The sequence below is a fragment of the Harmonia axyridis genome, chromosome 3, assembly GCF_914767665.1.
Source record: "Harmonia axyridis chromosome 3, icHarAxyr1.1, whole genome shotgun sequence".
NCBI lineage: Eukaryota > Metazoa > Arthropoda > Insecta > Coleoptera > Coccinellidae > Harmonia > Harmonia axyridis.
In genome coordinates, this window is record NC_059503.1 from 3,623,026 (window position 1) to 3,647,843 (window position 24,818).

The window sequence follows — 24,818 nt, forward strand, 5'->3', positions numbered from 1 at the left end:
CGAACATTTTTTTTAACAAAGAAATATTCGCAGAAGAATTCGATGAATCAAGTGCCTGCATACTGCATCTTAAGCCAAAATTCTTGCTGAAACAGCAGGAACAACGCAAGCCCAGCATCCCAATCTGAATCTCATGTATCGCATTGTCAAAACCATAATATTTTTATCGATATAATCAGTTCCATACATCCTCTGGCAAGATCACAGCTGAATTTTCAGAATCTGCGCTTGCGTTCAGAAATTCTCAATTGTTTCCACACTTAGAAGGGGGAACAACGCTTCGATTCAACTGCGATGAAGGTAGGTTCTTCACCGAAACTCAGTCTATCGTCGCTTGAGTAAAGCCGAGTATATATATGTTTACTATCGTTTTACCACCGTTCATTGTGACTGACAGTTTGCTCACTTCAAGTGCAGAATTTTTGTGATTTGTTAAACAGGATTAAGCCTAGGATAGTTCAGAGAAGGTGAGGGCATTTTGTTTCCAAACTTACCATGCCCGTCTGCAGTTGTTAATTCAATTATATCCGCTAATTATGCCATTTGCTATGTCCCCATTTAATATTTGACGCAAATGCTTGCACTTTGGCTCAAGTCTGAGGTTCACCTTTGAGACTATCCGGCGTGAAGGACCAGAATTTTGTCGTTTTCGGCAATATCGCAACAAAAGAGGACTAAGTCGATGTCAGCACACGTTTGTTGTGATATCTCGGATTCCTGGTAGCCAAACTGGTTTTCGAAATGCATCGACCCTATTTTATTAACTGTTAAAATTGTTTACTACGGACAGAGAGGCCTATGGCCCGCATCCGTGAGGAACAACACACGAGCGTCCAACCAATTAAAAACAGGAATCGAAATTGAAATAATACTTAATGGTAAAACCAGTAGTCAAGTATGTCACCTCGAATTTATACAGATTAGTTAAGTGGGGTACATAAATTTGCTATTATTGTTAACGTCATCAAGAGAAAATCAATCGATTTTGGAACTATTAAACGGTGTAGATATTTTCTATTGTTTGGGAATGGTGAAAAATTTGCTGCGTCAAAATAAGGTTATTTCTTCATCCGTATGGTAGTTTTTCATTGTGTCGTATACATTCCGTAAGAAGGTCATAATTTTTTTATGAAGAAAATGTTAATGTATAGGACTTTTTACGTTCCGCATGCTTCCGTGAAATTATTTTATAATCTAGGTATAACGTTCATTCAATGTAGATCTGTCCTTGAAGAACGATTTGCAATTTCGTATTATTTGGATGTTTATAATCGAAACCTGATTATATATAATAAACTTCCAGCTGAATAAAACACTATCCAAAATTCTATAACAAGAAAACCTTTGTTCCTTCATTAGATGAGCTATAATCTTGGACCGTGCTTTCCCAAGTTATAGTGATTTGGCACTATTATTTTATTGCAATGAAATAAAGCAAAAATATTTCTCCAAGGTGATCTCAATTCAACTGACAGAACAGCAAATAAATAAAAGAACGTAGTTTAGAAATTAAGCGTGTACAGACAGACATACGAATATATTAAAGGGTGTATTTTTGTCTTCTGTCACTTTTTTCTTATCGTCCAAGCAAATTTTTTCAGAAATTCATGAAATGTAGGTACAGACATCTCGGTTTTTATTGGTAGATTCCAAATATGGATTTGTAGGTCCATACTTTTTTGTGAGGAAAATAGTATTGACTATTGAGTATGCTACCGTTAAATTGTTTTATAATGTAGACATACCTAATGCTCATTCAATATTGATCGGCCTTGAAACAGTAAATTGCTATTTCTTATTACATAAATGGATGTTTATACTTAATTGAAACCTGATTATATATTACAAACTTTGAACTAAATCAAAAAATATCCAAAATCTCAAGAATTATAATTATAATTTTGTTCCTTCATTATCAAAAAGGCTATAGTTACTAGGTATATTATGGTTTGATTTTCATAATTTAATGAAAAATAACTGGATATAATTCCAATTGTACAAATCTTTCAACAAATTTCACAGGTCATTATTACAGTAATAAAGTCAAAAACCACAAATACTCATCTTCCTCTTCCTCACGCACATATGGAAGGACACCCTGTATATAGCTCCAGGTAGTGGAATTCTTTTGAATGCCTACCGACTACCAATGTTGAGTGAACCAAATGTGTTCGAACGTCAGTTTATAGTTGACTTTAAATCACGTAGAAAAATAAAAACTTCTTCATGCTCCGTTAATGCTCGTGCCTTTGAGTCTGAGTTACTCAGTGTATTCATAAAATTAATGTTGTCAGCATGAAAATAATTTGAAGCTTTCAATTCCTAGAACTTATTATTCGGAAGCTTATACATAGATGTAATTTCAGCCACTCTATGGACTTATTAGTCCATAGTATGTATATTCAATGTGTTCGTTTATCGAATTATGTTGCTGTGATTGAAGGTATTCACAAAATCAAATTTTCAGAAAAGTGCGAAAAACAAAAATGAAGACAAATCTGCTATACATTTATTAGCTCATCGATAAACTTTGTCATATAAAAGGTCATATAATTTTAACGAAAAAACATTATGGGTACATATGTCCGATTCCAATTATTCAAGGAAATTATATCAAAAGTTGATGCTTAGGAACAAACCTAAATATACTTGTCAGCTCATTGTGACTCCTTGAAAATCAAGAAAATAGTTTGATTCATAATGTCAATAACGTAATCAATTCTTTCAACTACCATCTTTTGCTTAAAAAATGCGAAAATCTATTTTAAAAGAATCGACAATTTGCTAAAAGATAATCCCTTCCAAGCATATTTCCTAATAATTCATTCAGTTCAAAGCCCGATTGTGTTATCTATACAGACAAACCCCAATTGTTCCTTTATCTAAGTGATGCCACTAGATGACAATAATAAACACCTACCTACGTATTTATATCAGAAATTGTCAAATAAATCAATTTAATTATCATTTCGTTAATATGGTTTGTTGTGTTATCGTTCTTCTGAAATTTTTACGCTTTAAATTTTGAGAATCTGAAAACCTGAACAAAAATAGCTGCTTGTCTGCTTGGAATCTGTAAAGAGATGATGGTTGATGCTATTCATTTGAAAATTTGATCAACGAATTAAAATATACTGAAGGTACTATCTACTATGTCAATATAGTATCGCGAATTATTCAATGACAAAAATATGTAATCAATATTTATTTAACTAAAAATAATTAAGGTTTTCGGTATATCTTCGATTGATTCATCTTTGCGTGGAATCCTGAGCGTTTTACGAAAAGTCTTGGATACAGTTTGAAAGAATAGAAGCTTTTGTAGCATCTCTCAAGTGTCAGTTCAAACTTGATGCTGTGATCGTAAAAAATTGTATCTTTGTTTATTGTTCACTTCAAGGCTACTACAACCATAAAAATGATCATTTGAAATAAGGATATCAATGAGTAGGTCTAATTCGGAAAATGTTTTTTGTTTTGTATACAATTTCTTAGAAATTGTCCCCAACAGAGAATGACTCAATCGAAATGAAAACTTCAGTTGAAGTACATATGTAGCTTACACATGTTGAACATATAACTGATACATATAATTATCTCCGCCAAATTTCATACTGAGGATTCATTATTTTTATACATCTACCTATATGTGAATACATATTTCGAAATGAAATAAAGTGTCTAATACTCAACAAGATCGACTCTTTGAAAGTTCTAAATTCTTCTTCAATTACCTATGATTTTGATGAAGCGAACAGCTTGATATTTCAATTGAAGCTTGAAATTATTATTATATGTGTACATTCAAAATCTCAACTTTGTCAGTTTTGTGGTCACGGAATTATTGGGTAATTTTTTTATATTCTTCTTGAGTTTTTTTGGTTCTGGGGGCGTAATAATAATTAAATTCTGCATGATGATTGAAATTATTATTTCACATATAAATACAGCATTTTATTTCGTTCGAATCTTTGGTTTTGCAATTATCAGGAAAACAAAATTTCGAACGGCTACATTCACGAAACTTCCAGTCAGATTTTGCCCATTAACGAACTTAACCTCGGCATTCAAGATCTGAACCTACCCTGAAAATGTCAATTTTGAAGGTATTTCCGTTTAAGAGCTATCGTGTTTCCGGATGGACAATATCGAATTTTAGAATGGATTCGTTATCAATGAACCTTATCGGTTGAGACCATTCCCGGCTCAAAATTGCAGACGTCTTGACCAAATGATAAAACGATCTGTTGTACGACCGTTCAAAAACTGCAGATACAAAATAAATATTCAAATTGCAGCAACTGCAGTATTATATAAATGTAAGTTTTGTGGTGGAGTTTTTTCCATTCATTTATTTCACTCCAAATGCATTATTTAAGGTTAAGATTGAAACGAATGATTTCCGAGTATCATTCATGATTGGATATAATGAAACAAAGTCATTTATGCGACTTGGCCTCGATCACAGTCATCAAAACACCAGGAAAGCTATCAGTGCTAATCTTTAATTTTTTTGCACACTCCCAAAACCCACGCTTTGGGTGGGACAGCACTCAAGCCTACTCATCTGATCATGGGTTATACTCTCTTTTTCTATGGTTCATAATTGTACGCTCTCTTATTGAGTTTATTGAACGAGAAGAGTGCTAGTTGGTTGTTTCCGGTGTAGATCACACGAACAATAGCTCTAATAATTATTTTACAGATTGCCCGACAGTCTGTTAAATGTTTGAAGATGATAGATCGATCTCGATAAATCTTATCTTATCCATGTTTGTCCATTTTTGAATGGATGCAAGGTTCATCTTGGCAATCTAATTTGGGAGAAAAATCGTTCAGATAATGTCAGTCCATCTATTGAAGATTTCATCTTAATTTTTTTTCTGTGACTTCTGTTCACACTGTTCAATGGTTCAATGGTTCATAAAGGGTGTTTTTTTAGAGCTATAGAACTTTAAATTGCAATAAAACAACGATGGATTATTCGATTTACATGAATTTTATTTATCCGCAAGATAATCTTGTGGCATTACATTTTAAATATGATTTCTGGCATATGACCGCCACGGCTGGCTCGGATGTAGTCCAATTGGACGTCCAATTTTCGATGACTTTTTCCAACATTTGTGGCCGTATATCGGCAAGAACACGGCGAATGTTGTCTTCCAAATGGTCAAGGGTTTGTGGCTCATCCGCATAGATCAATGACTTAACATAACCCCACAGAAAGTAGTCTAGCGGTTTTAAATCACAAGATCTTGGAGGCCAATTCACAGGTCCAAAACGTGAAATTAGGCGGTCACCAAACGTGTCTTCCAATAAATCGATTGTGGCACGAGCTGTGTGACATGTTGCGCCGTCTTGTTGGAACCACAACTCCTGGAGATCATGGTTGTTCAATTCAGGAATGAAAAAGTTAGTAATCATGGCTTTATACCGATCACCATTGACTGTAACGTTCTGGCCATCATCGTTTTTGAAGAAGTACGGACCAATGATTCCACCAGCCCATAAAGCGCCCCAAACAGTCAGTTTTTCTGAATGTAACGGTGTTTCGACATACACTTGAGGATTAGCTTCACTCCAAATGCGGCAGTTTTGTTTGTTGACGTAGCCATTCAACCAGAAGTGCGCTTCATGGCTAAACAAAATAAAATGGACGTAGTGCGCGATACGAATTCCGCACAGAACCATTATTTTCAAAATAAAATTGCACCATTTGCAAGCGTTGTTCAGGCGTGAGTCTATTCATGATGAATTGCCAAATCAAACTGAGAATAAATCTCTCGACAGCTGTTAAATCGGTCGCCATCTTGAACAGTAATGCCAACTTAAAGTTATATACCTCAAAAAAAAAACACCCGTTATATGGAAGCAAAAATCTACAAGTTAAATTTCTTAAAAATATTACATGGATACTAACTAGTACTAACTTTCTAAAAAAGTATTTTCTTCAATTCAGAAATACAATTTAGACCTTCCTGTCGTATAATACGATCAATAAATTTTCAAGGCCAAAATCATGCAAATCAAAATAAAACAAATGTGCAAAAATTAAATGGAAAATCATGTAATTAACGAAACATCATGAAATTCAACTTTTGTATAATAATACATAATTACATATGATATTGTTTTCTAAATCCTTCACCTCTCTTCTATGAATCATTTTTGTCTTAAACTATGACTCTTGTTGTTTATTTAGAATTCTGCTATCTCTTCCATAAGATAACAAGCGTTTGTTCAAAACGACCATAAAAATATATCCCCAAAGTCTAAAACCACAGGACACGCCGTCCTGATGTTAAAAAATAATAAGAAGGATGTTGATCATGATAATTGGTAAATGAGTCACAGAGCACACGTCCTTTGTCTCGCTACTCTAAAATCACAACTTCCACGTATGATATTAAAATTAAAGTTGAATTATGATTATATACTCAACAACACGAAACAGTTCACCTTTTGGTATATCTTTTATTCTACGATTTTTTCGATTATCCAACTCTTTCTGATGTATTCGAACTTGAGTGCCAGATTCACATTTCGTTCATAGAATAAACAATCTTCTTCTTGATCAATTGATTCATTCGATCAACAATTTAATATATGTATGTACTGGCAAGAAACTCAATTAAAAAAGCATTGTGTGTCCTTCAGAAGTTTTAGAGTGCTCCTCATTCATTCGCTTATGATAAGTGATTTTTTATGATTTCATTGTTGTCGGTTATTCTACCTAGATCTGATGAACTAATCTGATATTACGGAAATATTGGGTATTATTTTCGTTATTCTGATTGAATTTTTTATGATTCTAGCTTAAAGTTCGAACAACCCTTCATCATAACCGACAACAATGACATTATGGTAAGTCACGTCTCATATTTTATATGGTATACAGTTCTTTGGTCTCCAAGAGCGTAATAGGTGCATAAATCAACAAGCACTCAAAAACAATTGTTTAATTCAATTTTGCTTTATTATTTATTCCTATATAATTGATAAAATCCTTAATATAGAAAACTATTCAACAAATTCCAATACCTAGCATACAAACCTTTGAAACTTCATTGGTATAGTCGTTTACACCCAACTTTTTGTCATAACTGTGATTAAAATATGCGAAAATCAACACATTCCTCAAATATTGCAAAATTTTCATTATCAGATTAATTAAGCCAATATAAATTTTTAAATTCCTCCGCTATACATCGATAATACATGAATCATTATCCCAAACTAGTGATAATGAACAAAGAAATGAAATAAATGAAACCAAATACATATGAGTAATTCGATCTTTTATAATACTTCTAGGAAAGTATAATTCGCTGATATGATATTAATTTCTGCACATCGACGATTTCTTGAAATGGTTCTATCAAAACATAACTGAGTCATGAAGGAATCATTTGATTTATTTAATATTTTCAACTTGTTCCACATGACTTGAGGACCTTGTGGTAAAGCAAACAATTTTTGTATCCAATTTCATCCAAATAGATCTTGTTGTTTACGAATAAAGATCTGCACGCAGATGACTGGATCTAGTTTTTACACATTCAAAAATTTTGAGTACTGTTGATAGCAAAATAAAATTCAACAAATACATATTTTGCATTGTAAAATATCTAATCTAAAGTTACGAACGATAGGGAAAGTGAATCTCATCAAATAAATGCTTGATTTGAGTAAATACTCTAGATGTCAGACCATGATTCATATTCAGAAATTCACGAATGACTCAAATTGAATGAACTATAAATCTAAGGAATTTTTAAACTTTAAATTGATCATTATTAAAAAAAAATGAGACAATTTATTTAGATATCCTATTTGTTGGTAAAAATGTCAACTTAATGATTGTTTGATGGTCCACAAAAAATATAATTAGTTGTTGCAATGACTCATCAAATCGTAAAACCTAAGAATTAAGCGAACACCTCAGAGTACAGCTTAAGTAAATTGCTTTTCCATCATTAATATTGTGACGAGGAAGCATAATTATTGTATTGAGGATAATGGAATTCATAGTGAAGGTTGCAAAATACAAGTCAATTCTCCTATTGAATACTTTCAAGTTTGATATTTCTAGAATAATATCGTTGAAATTCATTTGTCGCTATTGAAAATTTTATACGTTGAATGAAATTTGTTCGTTGGCAAAAATTGTAAGAAAGTTGGCACAGTTGGTGTGAGTTTTACTATGAATATTTAAATATTTCAATATATGTTAGGTAGACAGGAGCTTGAATCAAACATAATGATTTCTTGGAAATGAGTAGAATCTTACAAGTTCAATCTAACGGACATAGGTTTTAAAAACAGTACCCAAGGACGCTGCTATCCTTTAAGGATAATACTAAATCTCATACTGTAAGATTGACCACAAAATTATGGTTCAGATTACCGCATTTGAAATATCAAGTTACATTCAGTATAATATATCAGTTTCTCTTGAACCTTGATGGTTCTTGATTAAATTCACTTCTTGTAAAATTTTGTTCAAATAGTGTTTTTTTAATTATATTCGTTAGTAGATAAGCTGCATTAGAATGATAGTTAAAGACAAATATCAATAAATAATGGGAAAGTGACCTACGTATATTCATCTACGCAATACCTTTTTTACTTGACCTCTATTTCTTTCCTTTACATTACAGTATGGCTTGAAAGAAGAACTGATAACGGTAATTTAATTGCTCTATAAAGAGATAATGAAGTGTACATCACAAAGTTTTGGCATTGTGTTCCCAATAAATCATGGAGACCAGTCTTTCTTATAATTATTATCGATTTTTTTCTGATTCTTTTGTTTTCTTGATAAGTGCCAAATTGCAATTATTTTCGAAACAACAAAAATAAAATGAGATGATTTAAAGTGAACTTTATTTCTGTCAAGTTGAGACCAAAACAATCAAACAGAAATTAAAGGATTATTCACTCTGTAGCAAATTCTACAACGAATGAATTACACTACGATTTAACAATTACACATCTATGTAGTAGGTATTTGAGATACGACAAAACGATCATTGCAGAATCATTTCCATTCAACATCTGTTTTACCGTTTGCTCAAACAATTCTATTACTCGATATTAACAACTTGAACGTGCTCTTCGTTCGTTGAATTGCTGGATAGAAGCGTGATCATGTATTTATTTTTAGCGCATGTAAAAATCCCAAGACTGTAATTTGTTAAATTTATTTCTGGCTTCCTTGCCTCACTTAAGATTCGCTTTATTGAGAAAGGACTCTATCGAATCTGCCATTTGACATAACTAAGGAATTTTTACCATTTTGAGAGTCAAAATGAAACAAACAAAATAAAAACATATTTATATTTCGTATTGTTGTTTCAATACCGTCATAGAAGCATGGAAGAATGCATATAAAAATTACCGTCCCTATGAAATTCTTGAACGTGATAGGAAAACTTCACCCATATAATATCTATAATTGTTTACAGAAGATTGAAATAGTGTTCTGCTATCTGCCAGTGTAAACAGGCTTTGCATCTGTTGTGGAATGAAAAATTGTTTATTCATTACCAACAAGTGTGAGTGTGATTACGTTCACGTTTTATAAATAGTTATGTGCCGGACTGGCCCTTAGTGCCTTGGTATCAATAACAGATAAGTCATTAGAATATTTGGTTTTCGAAAATTTGGCTTATTACCGGAAAAAGTAAAATTCATGCATGCTCAATGCATTCCCTATGTCTGGAAATACATTACAGAATTTGAGAATGTTATTAGGCCAATTGAAAAGTCCCCGGTCTGATGCACAGGAGGCGGTGCTAGTATTATATCCATATGAATTTTAGTTAGTACCAACCTTCAAACGATACGTATCAAAATTTGACAGCAGTCCGACCATTAGTTTGTGAGATATTGCGTTGTGAGTGTAGCTACTTTTGTTATTTGAAAAAAGATGGGAAAAAAAGAATTTCGTGTGCTGATAAAATATTGCTTTTCAATTGACCTGTTAACATGAAGTGAAATCATGAAAAGCATTACTTATACTTATATGTAGACACTGTCCTTCATAGTTTTATTTATGTGATGCCCAACAGATAAAAATTGTCTTGGTCGACCTGCAAAGTTATATTCCATGTCGTACTTGAGCGACAAAAATTGCCCTGAAGGTATGCACTCAGGCTCAGAAATAGGCACAAAAGAGGCCTTGTGTAATACAGGTTTATGCCAATTAGGCTAATTCGGACCTGAGTACTTGAAGCAGCTTCTTCAAGTTTCGTGTTGAGTATGACAGTCGTAGGTTCAACGAGGATGACCTCGATTTTTCACATTTGGAAAAAGCTAGCAATCCAATTACATAATTATAAGTACACTGTTAAGTTGCACTCATACTTCCTCTATCCACTGCCTTCTGAGAAAAATTGAAATGTGCGTTTAGCATCTCATTCTATGATCCGCATGTAGTGCGATCAATTGATGACTGTATTAGGTTACCAGTGGCGTAACACTAATCTTAAACTGACCTTGAAAACGAGCACTTTATTATATCAACTAGTTGGTAAAATAGCTAGAGTAAAGCTCTTGAAAGTGTTGCTTTTATTTGATGTTCCATCTGAAAGTACTGAGTTTGATAGAGAAGTGGATTAAGAACCCACAGGCGTAACACAGAACTTCGGGAATTTACGCCCTTTATGTCACTTATCAAAATTTGGATTCCAACTTTTTTATGAGGCTCCGGAAAATATTTCAGAAAATAATAGTCAGTTACATATTTTTTTATCATACCACAACCATAATTATTTTTCTATGAACTGAAAAGCTTGCGAAATTTCTAAAGAAAAATGTTTCAACTTGAAACATAAGTGTCAGCTAGGTGACAATGGATTGAATTAATATACTGTGGCTTTATACGTTAATTTCAATCTGAATAATTCATTCTGTAGAACTAGAATTAACATATGCTTGTGAGAAACACCTGAGATAAATCAATAATGATCCATTCACAACAATAATTCTTCCTTCCACTGAATTGTTGGAGATAAGAAGGAAATAAAGATCAAAGTCTTGATGATTCATTGATTTCGTTATTTGCGGAAATAATACTCTTAATGACTAATTTGACGGCTACTGTAATCAGTTGATATGATTGAGTTTACGACAATCATACACTCGGAATTGGTCTCTGAAGTGGTTTGGTAGACATGAATGAAAGATGAAAGAAATTGTTCTAGTCGCATTGAAACCATACAAATCTATATACATAATACGGTTTTTCTTATTCTTTCCGCTGCTGCTTTGAATACTTTTTTCTACAACAATGAGTATAATTCTATAAGTTCTATTTTTTGAAAACATTATGAAAAAGTACCTTTACAATGACGTTAGCTCCATGTATTATAAAAAAAAATCATTTCACATATTATAGCATTGTTATTTACAATATTGTTTCTACAACACAAATAATTGCACAATAACAGGAATGTACAGGGTGTCCCAATAAGAGGTTTTTAATGTTCAGTTAACGAACACAATGAATTGGTCATCGAAAATTTTATCAAAATGATATGATACTGCAACTGTAGCCTTGGCGGCTATTTGGCTTTGATCATTTTCGATCATTAATGGCATACCTTCCTCTTTACAATGAAATAAAAATCCATTAATTTCTCGCAAAATATTTCGTTTTTTTTTATATTTCAAAATGAAATTTCTTATTGGAAAACTCTTCATTACATAGTTCAAAAAGTACGAAAAGATCAAAGTACTAAGAACAAACATAGAAAAGCTCAAATTATTCACGGATAATATATTATAATTAAGAACTACATTGTGTTAATTTTATTCAATGGAATGTCATATCTCTGTAGCTTCTGATATTGGTCAAATAATAATGATTTTTTTATCTCATGTACAACTTCCTCTTTAAACTCTTAGTTTATAACGTAGAAATCATATGCAAGTACGGATGCAAGTGTTTGATGATATATACTACGCATTGTTCTTCTGATAATGTACATTTGGTTCTTTGTCATTCACTTCAATTAACTTTAAACATAAATATTGACTGTGTCCTCAATATGTTCAGCATGATGGTATAATCGTCTTGATGCTCTTTAGACCATGCACTCTAGCTGCTTACATTTTAATTCGTGAGTTAATATAGATTAGTAGTCACTAATTGATTATTTCGAAATGATAACATGTCAAATTTTCGCCATTTATGATATGAGTTGCGAGTTACAAATTACGTCACAAATTGGATGGTATTAAAATAAGTGAAGGAATTTAAATTTCTATTTGATGACAGGATTTACTTGCTTCCCATATTTACCCAATCTAATTATAACTTTTTTTCCGCCTTCTGGTTCGAAAAAAACGAAAGGGAAATAGGGTGTAAACAAACGATGCAATCAATAGTTTTGAGCCTTCTTTTCTTATGAATGCTTATCATTTCATCACGATGTTCATATTTTTCGAATTTTCTACAGGGAGTGGTCTCAAATGATAAGGTTTGACAAATTGATGACGAATCTGTGGCCAAATTCAATTGAACTCGTATGCAACTTTAGGCTTAGAACAACTTTTTTCATGAAAAAAAGTTCATATAAACATATATCCTAACAGGATTAGTTTTCGAGATTTAGGGTGGGAAAGTTTGAGAAAAAATGAGGTTTTCACTTATAACTACTATGGTATACTATGGTAGCTAGGATTGTAATATTTTTGGACCAGAATTCGATTCAAATCAGGTAGACAACACATTCTCACATTGGACGATATTAGTGTGAATTGATGTCTACCATAAAGTTGCTAATTGATCGTTAACACTGGAAGAAGTTTGGTTACTTTCAATCGGTTCCATTCAGTTTGAGGAATTTGGCGTTAATAGTAATATAATTGAATGACACTCACCATAACACGCAAACTAGTTGCAAAAATTCACCTCAACACTGCGTAATTTGTGTATTCTCTTTTGTACTTATTCAGTTCTTTCATTTCAGAAATGTGAAATAAACTGAAGTGTCTCTGGGAAGTTCTAAATATGGAATTGGGACTAGTGTGTTTTGTCTTCCTTCTGGGTTCAGTTTTAGGAGTTCTTGAAGGTCCTAATATATGCACACGGCAAGAGGAGTAAGTAACAAATCTCTCTAAACTGAAACTCACATGTTGCTTCAAGAATATATATTTACTTTGCTCTTCCCTTTAAGATACACAACAACAGTTAGGGTATCAGAAAAACAACCGTACCAAGTCAGGGAATTCACGTGGTGTCTGAATTTTCCGCCAAGATGCTCGAAGTATAAAATCAAGTTCAAGACTGTATACAGAGAGCAGACTCTGGTCAAGACCAGACCTGTCGAAGATTGCTGTAAAGGTTATGCCAAGGACAGCACCGAAACCCATTGCAAACCTATCTGTTCCAGAGATTGCATTCATGGCACTTGTGCAGCCCCTGACAAATGTGTTTGCGAGACTGGCTATGGAGGACCTTACTGTGATATTTGTAAGTATCTTACCTCTTTTTATACCAAGCACATTTTGTTTATAACGGGTGTTTTTTTTCGAGGTATATAACTTTAAGTTGGCATTACTTTCCAAGATGGCGACCGATTTAACAGCTGTAAAGAGATTTATTCTCAGTTTGGTTTGGCAATTCATTATGAATAGACTCACGTCTGAACAACGCTTGCAAATAGTGCAATTTTATTTCGAAAATAATGATTCTGTGCGGAATACTTATCGCGCACTACGTCCATTAGCGATGAAGCGCACTTCTGGTTGAATGGTTACGTCAACAAACAAAACCGCCGCATTTGGAGTGAAGCTAATCCTCAAGTGTATGTCGAAACACCGTTACATCCAGAAAAACTGACTGTTTGGTGCGCTTTATGGGCTGGTGGAATCATTGGTCCGTACTTCTTCAAAAACGATGATGGCCAGAACGTTACAGTCAATGGTGATCGGTATAGAGCCATGATTACTAACTTTTTCATTCCTGAATTGAACAACCATGATGTCCAGGAGCTGTGATTCCAACAAGACGGCGCAACATGTCACACAGCTCGTGCCACAATCGATTTATTGAAAGACACGTTTGGTGACCGCCTAATTTCACGTTTTGGACCTGTGATTTGGCCTCCAAGATCTTGTGATTTAACACCACTAAACTACTTTCTGTAGGGCTATGTGAAGTCATTGGTCTCTCGGATAAGCCACAAACCCATGACCATTTGGAAGACAACATTCGCCGGGTTATTGCCGATTTACGGCCACAAATGTTGGAAAAAGTCATCGAAAATTGGACGTCCTGATTGGACTACATCCGAGCCAGCCGTGGCGGTCATATGTCAGAAATCATATTTAAAATGTAATGCCACAAGATTATCTTGCGGATAAATAAAATTCATCTCAATCGAATAATCCGTCCTTGTTTTATTGCAATTTAAAGTTCTATAGCTCTGAAAAAACACCCTTTATTATGGAATATTTTAAATTTCTAAAAAAATTGTTGGTTCTAATGAACTAATTTATTACGTATGTAGATTCTATTCTAATGAACTTTTAGTAAGGAAACTGCAGATTTCAATACTAGTATAAGGAAGGGACAGAATTGTTTTCAACTCTGAGAAATAACAAAACCAATCTCTGATCCTTATGAACTCTCTAGAACAATGAATATTTTTTTCAGCATGCCCTAAAGGTCTGTGGGGAAGAGAGTGCCAGAACAGATGCGAGTGTCAAAACAACTCCACTTGTGATCCTTTCGACGGCAAATGCATCTGCGCAAGGGGATGGATAGGAGAAAAGTGCGAAAAGCAATGCGACAACAAAACTTTTGGATTAGACTGTCAAGAGGTCTGTCGCTGCACCAATGGCAACTGTGATCCTGTGTCAGGGGAATGCCATTGTTTCTCTGGATGGGAAGGACCATTGTGAGTTGGATTTTTAATTATAATAATGTGATATATACAGGATGACTCACCTAAAACAACCTCCCCGAATATTGTCGTAAGCATGTGCTCGAATTATTCATTTCACTGTCTTGAAACGAAAGATTAACAATTTCAACATATCAATGCTTAGGATTCCGAAGAATTTCCTACTTAAATATCCTATGAATACGCGTCTGGACAACCTCTTATGTTGGTCATCCTTTATATATGTACCTACATATTTTTCCTATAGTTTGTTCAGAAATTCTCATATAACTTTTTGCCGTCGGCATTGATTTTTCATCAATTGAAGCTGTTTCAACAGATTGTGAAGGTATGCATCTTGATAATATTCTATGTGTGTAGATGTGACGACTTCTGTCAAATCGGCAAACATGGTCCTGAGTGCAAGTCGAACTGCAACTGTCAGAATGAAGGTGTATGTGATCCAGAAACAGGGGAATGTTATTGTAAACCAGGCTGGACAGGCATAGTTTGTGCCAATAAATGCCCTTCAGGTTTCTACGGGGACAATTGCAAGAAAATCTGCGATTGCAACAATGGTGCCTCATGCCATCACATCACTGGAAAGTGTGAATGCCTGCCAGGTTTTACTGGTGACAGGGTAAGTTATTCCAAAAAAGATTTTACCTATCTAGCAGTTCCAGCTTTCCTAATATACATCTGACAAACTCTACGGCTTCAAGGTGTCGAAATCCTCTGGGCTGACTCTTCCAAACAAACCTAGAAGCCGTAGATTCGTTGAATAGCTGCCTATGCTCTATCCTAACGTTTTGTTTGCATTTTAGTGTCTGGACATATGCCCTGAGAACAGTTTTGGATTCAACTGTACTGAAACCTGCCAATGCCAAAACGGAGCCAAATGTTCAAGGTCAGATGGCGAATGTACTTGCTCTCCAGGTTTCAAAGGTCGCTTCTGCGAACAAAGAAACTGTTCAGACGGTTTCTGGGGCAGGCACTGCGAAAAGTCCTGCGAATGCGTCAAGGAAAACACAGATATGTAAGCAGAAGATCCTAAAGAATCATGTCACACATAATATAAATGATTGTTTCTATGCAGGTGTCATCCCTGGTCTGGAAAATGCGATTGCAAGGCTGGTTGGAACAGTAAAGACTGCTCGAGGCCTTGTCCCCTTCTCACCTTCGGTAAAGGTTGCGAGGGACAGTGTAAATGCCAAAACAACGGCCAATGTTCTCCTGTGAATGGAACTTGTATATGTGCACCTGGTTTTACTGGTGAAAACTGCGAGGAGACTTGCCCAGTTGGCAGTTTTGGAGAGGACTGTGCTCAAAAATGTGATTGTAAGTCATCCTAACTCGCAAAATCATCTTCCTTCCATCTACAAAAACACACTAAGAAGTATTAAGAATTTAAAAAAAAAAGAACAAAGGTTTTATCACACATTCTTGTGGGACAACTCCTTTACACAACATTTTACTTGATATTAACATAGGTGCTACTTTGGGGCAAATTATAATTCTCCAATCTATTGCTAAAAACCATTCATCAAAACTGCTTGCATCTTCCCCTCAACTGAACGAATCTAACCATTTTCAGGTAAAAATGAGGCTACCTGTTCAGCCGAAACAGGTCAATGCATTTGCACACCAGGATGGCAAGGACAACAGTGTGACAGGCCTTGCAGCAATGACTCATATGGTACTCAATGTAGTAAAAAATGTGTTTGTAAAAATGGAGCATCTTGTAACCCCCAGAATGGTTAGCAACTTAATTTCTACTAATCTCGCTTCAATATGCTTGAGCATGTCGTTTCGATCTAGTTTAGCAATTATCAACTTGCCTGTGCTTTCTAGTTCTGAAAGAGTTTACACTAAAATTCCAACTTTAATATATATTCGATTTTTTCGAGAATATCTTGATTTTGGATTGAATGAAACTAACAGTTATGAGAATACTACACTGGACAAAAAAGACGAATATGATGTGGCCACCTCGTTTACCAGACATTATTGCATTGATAATAGTTGGGTATAAATCTTGAAATGTCATTTCTTCTCTTGAATTTTTGTCCAGAGTAGTTGTTTAATTTTTTTATGTAGTGTTATATCTTTTGTTGATTTTTCTTTTATTTATTTCTGCATGTTTGTGTTTTTGTGTTGTTTAGGGAACTGTACGTGTAGTGCTGGTTTTACCGGAGAGTTCTGTGAGCACCAATGTCCTTCTAGATTTTTCGGACATAACTGTGAACAGATTTGTCACTGTGATGAAGAACACAGTTTAGGATGTGACTCTGTTACTGGAAAATGCATGTGCAAACCTAACTGGAAAGGTAAAATATAAAATACCAATCAACTATTTTGCCTTTGGATGCTAGCAGTGCTTTTTGAACTAGAATTTCAAACAAAAAACGTAGAGAGTTCACAAAACATGATTAGTTATGTTCATTTGAGAAATGTCTTATTGGTTCCATTATTTTAGGGGTGACCTGCGAAAGTCAGTGTCCTCTAGGAAAATATGGATTGAACTGTGATCAGGATTGCAACTGCAAAAACAACAGTTCCTGCGACCCTGAGACTGGTGCCTGTCTTTGTGCAGCTGGCTGGCAAGGGAACGATTGCGATCAACCTTGTGATTATGGATATTATGGCTTGGGCTGCAAGCAGAAATGCCCGGAAACAAGCAGTAAGTCTAACTTGTCTAAATCTAACCCTACATTCGATCTGAACAACTGCTATTTTTTCGTAGACAATCTGCATAATTCAGATTGTATGTGATACCTATTCAATAGAGTTCCTATTAAATCTTTTTGAATTATAGGTAACAAAACTTGTGATCACATCACCGGAGAGTTTGTATGTCCAGCAGGCTTCATCGGATTGACTTGTGAACATCCGTGTCCTATTGGTACATACGGAAAGAATTGCCAGAAGAATTGCTCTTGCAGAAATGGAGGTGATTGTCATCATGTCACAGGTTAGTTTTCAGTCTCTTGATGAGAACATTCTACAGTGCTTCGTAGAACACTGGTTCAAACTTTTCGTGCTAACTCATTGAAGCCTTCAACTGTCTTATTTTTGGTGAACGATTAAAGACATCCCTTCTGTTTGCAGGATACTGCCAGTGTCTTCCAGGATGGATGGGTGAAAATTGTACAGTCCCTTGTGAACCTGGCCGATTTGGCATGGGTTGCAGCCAACATTGTAAGTGTCTTAATGGCGGAGAATGCAGAAGGAACGATGGAGTATGTAGATGTAAGCCAGGCTGGACTGGAACTCAATGTACTGAAAGTAAGTAGGGATGTCACTAGCTCTTGGACTCTTGTTCATTCATCCATTGGGTTTTCAAATGATGCTAAAGCACTTTTTTCGCTTCCAGTATGCCCAGAAGGCTACTACGGAGATCATTGCATGACGCCTTGTGAGTGTAAAAACGACAACTTCATCTGCCATGCGGCCAAGGGTTGCGTATGTCGACATGGCTTTGGTGGTGTCAACTGCGACGAGCCCCTGGTCTTGGGGAGAATCGTCACAACTCCAAACGAAGGTTTGGGCTATGGAGGCGTTGTTGCAGGTATCAGCATAGCCCTCATCCTGGTATCCATCATAGTCTTGGTGATTTTGTATTACAAGAGACGTGTTGAAAATCTGAAGACGGAAATTGCGCATGTTCAGTACATTGCTGATCCACCAGGTAAGGTTGAGGTTTGATCAGACCTTCATATTGAGCCTCTTCTGAATTATTTTTGATCAATATTGTAAATCTGCCTTGAATTATGCGAACCAAAGAATTTATGCTTGTATCAGACTGTACAAGCTAGGATAGAATAGCTACGAAAGAATTCAAGAAGTATTTTCTATTTCAAAAATAAGACGGATCTTTTATATGAAGGGTGTTTTTTTTAGAGCTATAGAACTTTAAATTGCAATAAAACAAGGATGGATTATTCGATTGACATGAATTTTATTTATCCGCCAGATAATCTTGAGGCATTACATTTTAAATATGATTTCTGGCATATGACCGCCACGGCTGGCTCGGATGTAGTCCAATCTGGAGTTCAATTTTCGATGACTTATTCCAATATTTGTGGCCGTATATCGGCAATAACACGGCGAATGTTGTCTTCCGAATGGTCAAGGGTTTCTGGTTTATCCGCATAGACCAATGACTTTACATAGCCTCACAGAAAGTAGTCTAGCGGTGTTAAATCACAAGATCTTCGAGGCCAATTCACAGGTCCAGAACGTGAAATTAGGCGGTCACCAAACGTGTCTTTCAATAAATCGATTGTGGCACGAGCTGTGTGACTTGTTGCGCCGTCTTGTTGGAACCACCACAGCTCCTGGACATCATGGTTGTTCAATTCAGGAATGAAAAAGTTAGTAATCATGGCTCTATACCGATCACCATTGACTGTAACGTTCTGGCCATCATCGTTTTTGAAGAAGCACGGACCAATGATTCCACCAGCCCATAAAGCGCACCAAACAGTCAATTTTTCTGGATGTAACGGGGTTTCGACATACACTTGAGGATTAACTTCACTCCAAATGCGGCAGTTTTGTTTGTTGACGTAGCTATTCAACCAGAAGTGCGCTTCATCGCTAAACAAAATATAATGGACGTAGTGCGCGATAAGTATTCCGCACAGAACCATTCTTTTCGAAATAAAATTGCACTATTTTCAAGCGTTGTTCAGGAGTGAGTCTATTCATGATGAATTGCCAAACCAAACTGAGAATAAATCACTTGACAGCTGTTAAATCGGTCGCCATCTTGAACAGTAATGCCAACTTAAAGTTATATACCTCGAAAAAAAACACCCGTTAGAAAACATCATCAAGGAAGAGCAGAAAGCTGTTTTTGATTAGCATTCTTCACATAGCTATTCAGATCGAAATGCAACCTAAAATAATTTGATTCTTATCGATCCAAAGATTGATGGAATTTGAGATTTTCATCTCTTCATGTTACACCCTTTATTCTATGTCTTCTCTATCTATATCATAAGATATTTGTTATATTTATTTCCGTGGGTTCTTAGGGAATAGCAATGCTTGAGAACATCCACGCTACTCAGTATGCATTAGAGACAGGTTCTTATGGTGTCATTTTTTCAGAACGTAATAACTTCGACAACCCTGTGTATACCTATCAAGGTGGTGGTAAAAGAGACAATGAACATCTGTTGAATAACACTAATTGCATGATCCGTAATAACCTAAATAGGCCTTCAAACACCTTATTGGAAAGGGCAAGACTGGCACAGATGGGAGCCGCTTCCTGTTCTAGTACTGGTATGTTCATCACAAAACCTTAGTTTAAAATGTGACTAACCCACATTGCTTTCAATCGGAGCTGTTAGGAGAAAAAATTAGTTACTTTATAGTAACTTAGTTACTCGAGGTTTATTTAGAAACTAAAAAATTTACTCCAACATCTATAAAAGTGACCTAAGATTCAAGTTCCATTTTAAAAAGAGTTATTTGTAGTAACTTCAGTTACTCTATCATAGAGTAACTAAATGAAATTCAGAAATATCTTTGACAGCTCTGAATTCAATAAAAAACTCACATATGAATATCTGGAAAAATTTTTAGTGGCTTATAATGTAGAAGATGAACTGCGTTCCCTGAAGAACAAAGATGCAGATGCAACAAATCCTAATATTTACCATTCCCTTGATAAATTAGATGACCACGTTTACGATGAGATTAAACAGAAAGATATGAAAGACATAGGTAAGTGAAAATATGGAAATATTTTTCCCTATATTTTCAATTGATTATTCCCAGAGCTTGAGTATGACCATTTAGACTACACCAGACCTGTCAGTACAATAAAACCGCACTACCAAAAGATGCCAAGCCCATTCGGTTCCAAAGATCCAATCAAAGAAGAAGAAAAACCAGAGACTGATTCCGTTTGATTCGATGTAATCATGTCTGAAAGAGTTATTTAATTTATTAGTGGTAGTATTCGAATGTGTGTTGGAAATTATTTTTATAAATAATCGTTTTTATAAATTTGTACAAACACTCGGAAAGTAGTCTCGAAAGACTCAAAATTCTAACAAATCGCAATGTGATATAGTGTTTCAGATTTAGGGAAAATAATCTAAACCTTCCTGGGTATATCGGTTGTCTGTGAATATTCATGTGCTCAAATCAAGGATGATATCATATCCTTAAAATGTGCAATTTGGATAAAATAATAGAAATCTTATTCTTTATTATCATTATAATTTTGAGAGTGAAATCAATCGCTTCCAAACTGATTTGTTCATTATTGTATTTCAATTAACAAATATATTTGTAATTTTCAATATCGACCAAAATTGTTATTTTTATTCTAATAGAATTTTTTGTATGTGTGGTGTAAATTGCAATATTTATTGAAGCAATAAGTAATCGACAAAACCCTGTGTTAGTCCTAGATTTTTTGAATTCTCTTTGTATACATTCAATTAACGTGGTAAAAACGTATTAATTTAAGTTACATTCTTAAGATTTGATGCTCCAGTAGTATTAATTTTTGATTGTATATAAAACAAATTTTTATATATGAAATATTCTGTGATAAGTTTGTGTCGAACTGAATAAAGAATGATCAATCATACTCAACATTTTTGTTTTTCATTTTCTTCATAGTTGAGTTTTGTTCTTCGTAGTGAAGATAAGAAAATCACTGAAAAGTGTGGACCTACTTCAAAGGTTTGAATTTTCCGTTTTATATCGCCACCAAATCATGAAAAATTAATCTCTTGATTTTTTGTAAATTATTTGAAAAATAGAAAGGAATAATGGTTTGAAATAGAAACAAAAGAATCTATGTTTGAATTTTATTGAATAAGTTGAAAACCATAAACGAAGTATCTGATTTAGTTGTTCGATTGAAACATCCATAAGGTAGGGAACATAACAAACGTTTTGTTTTTTCGTGAAAATTTTTCAATGTTTTTACTTTTTCAATGCACGAAATTCTATCAGTATCTTCTTATTCAAAGTAGGAATTTTTTATGTACAGACATATTACTAATCGAATAATTATTCAATGGAGTATTATTCATGTAAATATAAATATTCTACAACTAGATATAAAATAATGTTTTTCTTCATATTAATCTTTAAAAACAATCAATAGACACGTCAAAAATCACATAAATAATCTCTAAGTGTAACAACGGATATATTCACCTAACACATAAATACTTGTTTTTGGGAGACGTTACAAACATGAAGCTTTTGAATATTCTAAGAGATAAATACTGTTCAAAAAATTCGAGACATCCACGGAAAAAAATATTTTCCCTCATAAAGAAACAGTCAATACAAATTATTACAGAATTGCATCTTGTTCGAATTACATTTTATAGTAAAACGAAAAATCACCAAGAACAAACAAAAGTTGAACGTTAGAAGGGATTACTTACAGTTAAAGAAAGATATTTACAAAAATAAACTATTTCAAAATCAACTAAATTACAGTCTATACCTTGTCGATTATAAAATTAATAAAAACCGTAGTTTAGAATGTTTAGATAACTGCTAGTAAGTTTATACTTAAATTATTATGAAGCATGTTATAGAGCAAGTCCGCTCTAGTCGTAAGAACATTCGATAAAAATGGCCACTGATGAAAATAATAATTTATTTATTCTGGTGTTTGAAATTGATGAAATGAAGTGAATGCTCATAGTATTTATAAGTGAAAAATGGTGAATAAATTATAAGCATTTAATAGAAATTGCTGAAAATTAGGACAGCAATTGCTTGAAATTCCTAGACTTAAAATAGAAGAAGAGAAAGATAATTTTACTGAGCAGAAAACGTTATAAGCAAATATGTGCACTTGCTTATAATTCCTACAAATGACGACAGCACTTGCGCAAAATTCATCAACTCTCAATAGAATATAGGAGTAAATGGAGAGAAATGATTCTACTCCACTAATATTTTATAAGCAAACAAAAAAATTTGCTTATAATTTATCAAACTGACGACAAAAAATTGAGATGAAAATGTGAATTAAACCGATGGATAGAAAAGAGTAAAGAGATGTTGCAGTGCACCACAAAAATCGAAGGCTGAATAACTAGAGGACCTGCTATATACTACAACACGATATTGCCTACTACACATCTGACCTACCTGCCTACGGTAGGCAATTTACACTGGAACGAAAAAAATTAAAATACAAACCTTATATTACATTGATTTATAGATCTGAAAAATGGAAATCGGGGAGGGGGGTGTGAAAAGTCTTTTGGTACGTTAAAAAATCTTTCGAGTAGGGTAACAGGCAATAAGAGTGTGTATATGTATATTTATATATATAAATATATATAGGATGGCGAGATTCAAGCATCTAGTTGTCAGTTTCTATTAATAGTCCTGGGGACGATCTGCACTTCCTTCTACTTCTTGATCTACGTCGTCTTCGCTATCCTCATCGTCGGACCCCGCGATGGAGTTGGTGCTGAGTTGTTTGGGGATGTTGTGAGGGGATTTGTTGACAAGTTTATCTGGAATAAGACAGCCCAAGATATAAGAACGCCGTTTCGATATGTTACCAACTGTAGTGACTCTGCATGCCCGAGAGGTGGCGTTGCTGGTTTCGCGTCACTCTCTAGCGAGGCATCGGTGGGTTCATAAGAATCCCAGAATTTGTGCAGAGTCACCTCTCCACGATGGTGTGAGAGGGTGTGTCTTGGGCAGATATTGCTGGAGAGCCCAACTGATGTGTTCACCAGCGATCTCGGGACGATACACCTTAATCTCTTGAGAGATTTGGTTCGAGAAAGCCCCGCTAATTTTTTTTTCTTTTTAATCAAATTGGTTTTTATAATTGCCGAATTGTTTCCTTACCACAATTAGGTTTTGACGTTGTACGAGTATTGGCAAACTCTACGCCATGTTTGTCCACGCACCAACACATACCAATGGCACTGTGGCATTGGATTGACCTGTAATAGCCTTGGCTGTCGCATTCAGGGACATAAACATCTGAAAAAAAAACATTGCTCCAATATTTACAAGATTATGTTCCATTGAATAATTTGTAGGCATTTCAGATTTCAATCATCAGATCATATCGACAGGTCACAATTTAGCCTCCAATGAAAATCTCACCTATCAAGTCCGGTGTCAGTTTACGTTTGACAGCTGCGCAAGGCCTCTCAGTTCTCTGGAAACACCGACACCATTCGAATGGACTGACTACCTCATCATTGTCCACATCGCACTGTTGCAAGAAAGGCCTAAGGCATACCTCACTCTGGTCGTGCTCCAGATCGTACAGTTCTTGGAGGGACAATTCGGAGTCACCACTGATGTCTAAGTGCTGGAACATCCATCGCACCTCTCCTTTGCACGTTTGAGGGAAATGGGCTGAAAAAGGAAAAAAGGATTGCTTGATAATGATTTCGCCGGAATTTTGTTAATAAACTTGTTCACTAAGTATAATTTTTTTTTAATTTGAACAAAACAGTGAGAAGAAAATTTCATGATTATGAATGTTGACGTGTGTGGGAAACTTTAGTCAAAACTCTTTTGTCGTGTGTGGAAGACTTTAGAATTAAACTCCGCAAAAAATTTAATTATCGTCCACAGGAGAATTTTCCGATGTTAACTTCTATGCAAATGACAATGAGTAACATTTCTAGGATGTCCAATATCTATATTTCTATGTTCCCACCTTTCGATTTGTTCTTGGACCTCCTCCTCTTCGTGGAATCTGCCATAACCACAGAGAACCAATCTAACATTCGGTTGCCCATTGTTTGAAGAGCTATGGGAGAACATTGTTTGCCAGACATGATTGGATCTACATCATTATTGGATATTTTGTTGTCCAATACCTCGTTGTAACCCCTCAATCTGTCCTTGTCCTCGGTGTATGGGATGTCGTTGCTTTCCTGGAAA

General features: G+C 34.7%; 2 protein-coding genes across 10 annotated transcripts in view; one reads left to right on the plus strand and one right to left on the minus strand.

The window, feature by feature from the left end:
- The first annotated feature begins 226 nt into the window (after window positions 1-226).
- LOC123676893 (protein draper) lies at window positions 227-21,513 on the plus strand. Of its 9 annotated transcripts, none has more exons than XM_045613163.1 (17): window positions 227-300; window positions 6,819-6,867; window positions 12,981-13,110; window positions 13,188-13,483; window positions 14,669-14,912; window positions 15,279-15,537; window positions 15,722-15,933; window positions 15,994-16,235; window positions 16,492-16,653; window positions 17,060-17,224; window positions 17,374-17,577; window positions 17,713-17,868; window positions 18,006-18,182; window positions 18,271-18,585; window positions 20,016-20,192; window positions 20,496-20,636; window positions 20,691-21,513. In XM_045613163.1, the coding sequence occupies exons 3-17, from the start codon at window positions 13,022-13,024 to the stop codon at window positions 20,822-20,824; spliced, it is 2,973 nt and encodes a 990-aa protein (XP_045469119.1). In that variant the 5' UTR covers window positions 227-300; window positions 6,819-6,867; window positions 12,981-13,021; the 3' UTR covers window positions 20,825-21,513. The 9 variants fall into 9 exon arrangements, with proteins under 9 accessions (XP_045469119.1, XP_045469123.1, XP_045469120.1 ...); XM_045613164.1 differs by lacking the exon at window positions 227-300 and adding an exon at window positions 310-467; XM_045613168.1 differs by lacking the exon at window positions 227-300 and adding an exon at window positions 310-467 and having other exon boundaries at window positions 16,492-16,593.
- A 209-nt stretch (window positions 21,514-21,722) lies between these two features.
- The window catches only part of LOC123675684 (proteoglycan Cow), a 59,439-nt gene continuing 56,343 nt past the window's right edge, over window positions 21,723-24,818 (minus strand). Inside the window, exons 7-10 of the mRNA XM_045611137.1 lie at window positions 24,592-24,811; window positions 24,027-24,284; window positions 23,763-23,900; window positions 21,723-23,419 (exon numbers count right to left, since the gene is read on the minus strand). Coding sequence (XP_045467093.1) covers window positions 23,280-23,419; window positions 23,763-23,900; window positions 24,027-24,284; window positions 24,592-24,811 — 756 coding nt within the window. The 3' untranslated portion in view covers window positions 21,723-23,279. The remainder of the gene's footprint in view (window positions 23,420-23,762; window positions 23,901-24,026; window positions 24,285-24,591; window positions 24,812-24,818) is intronic.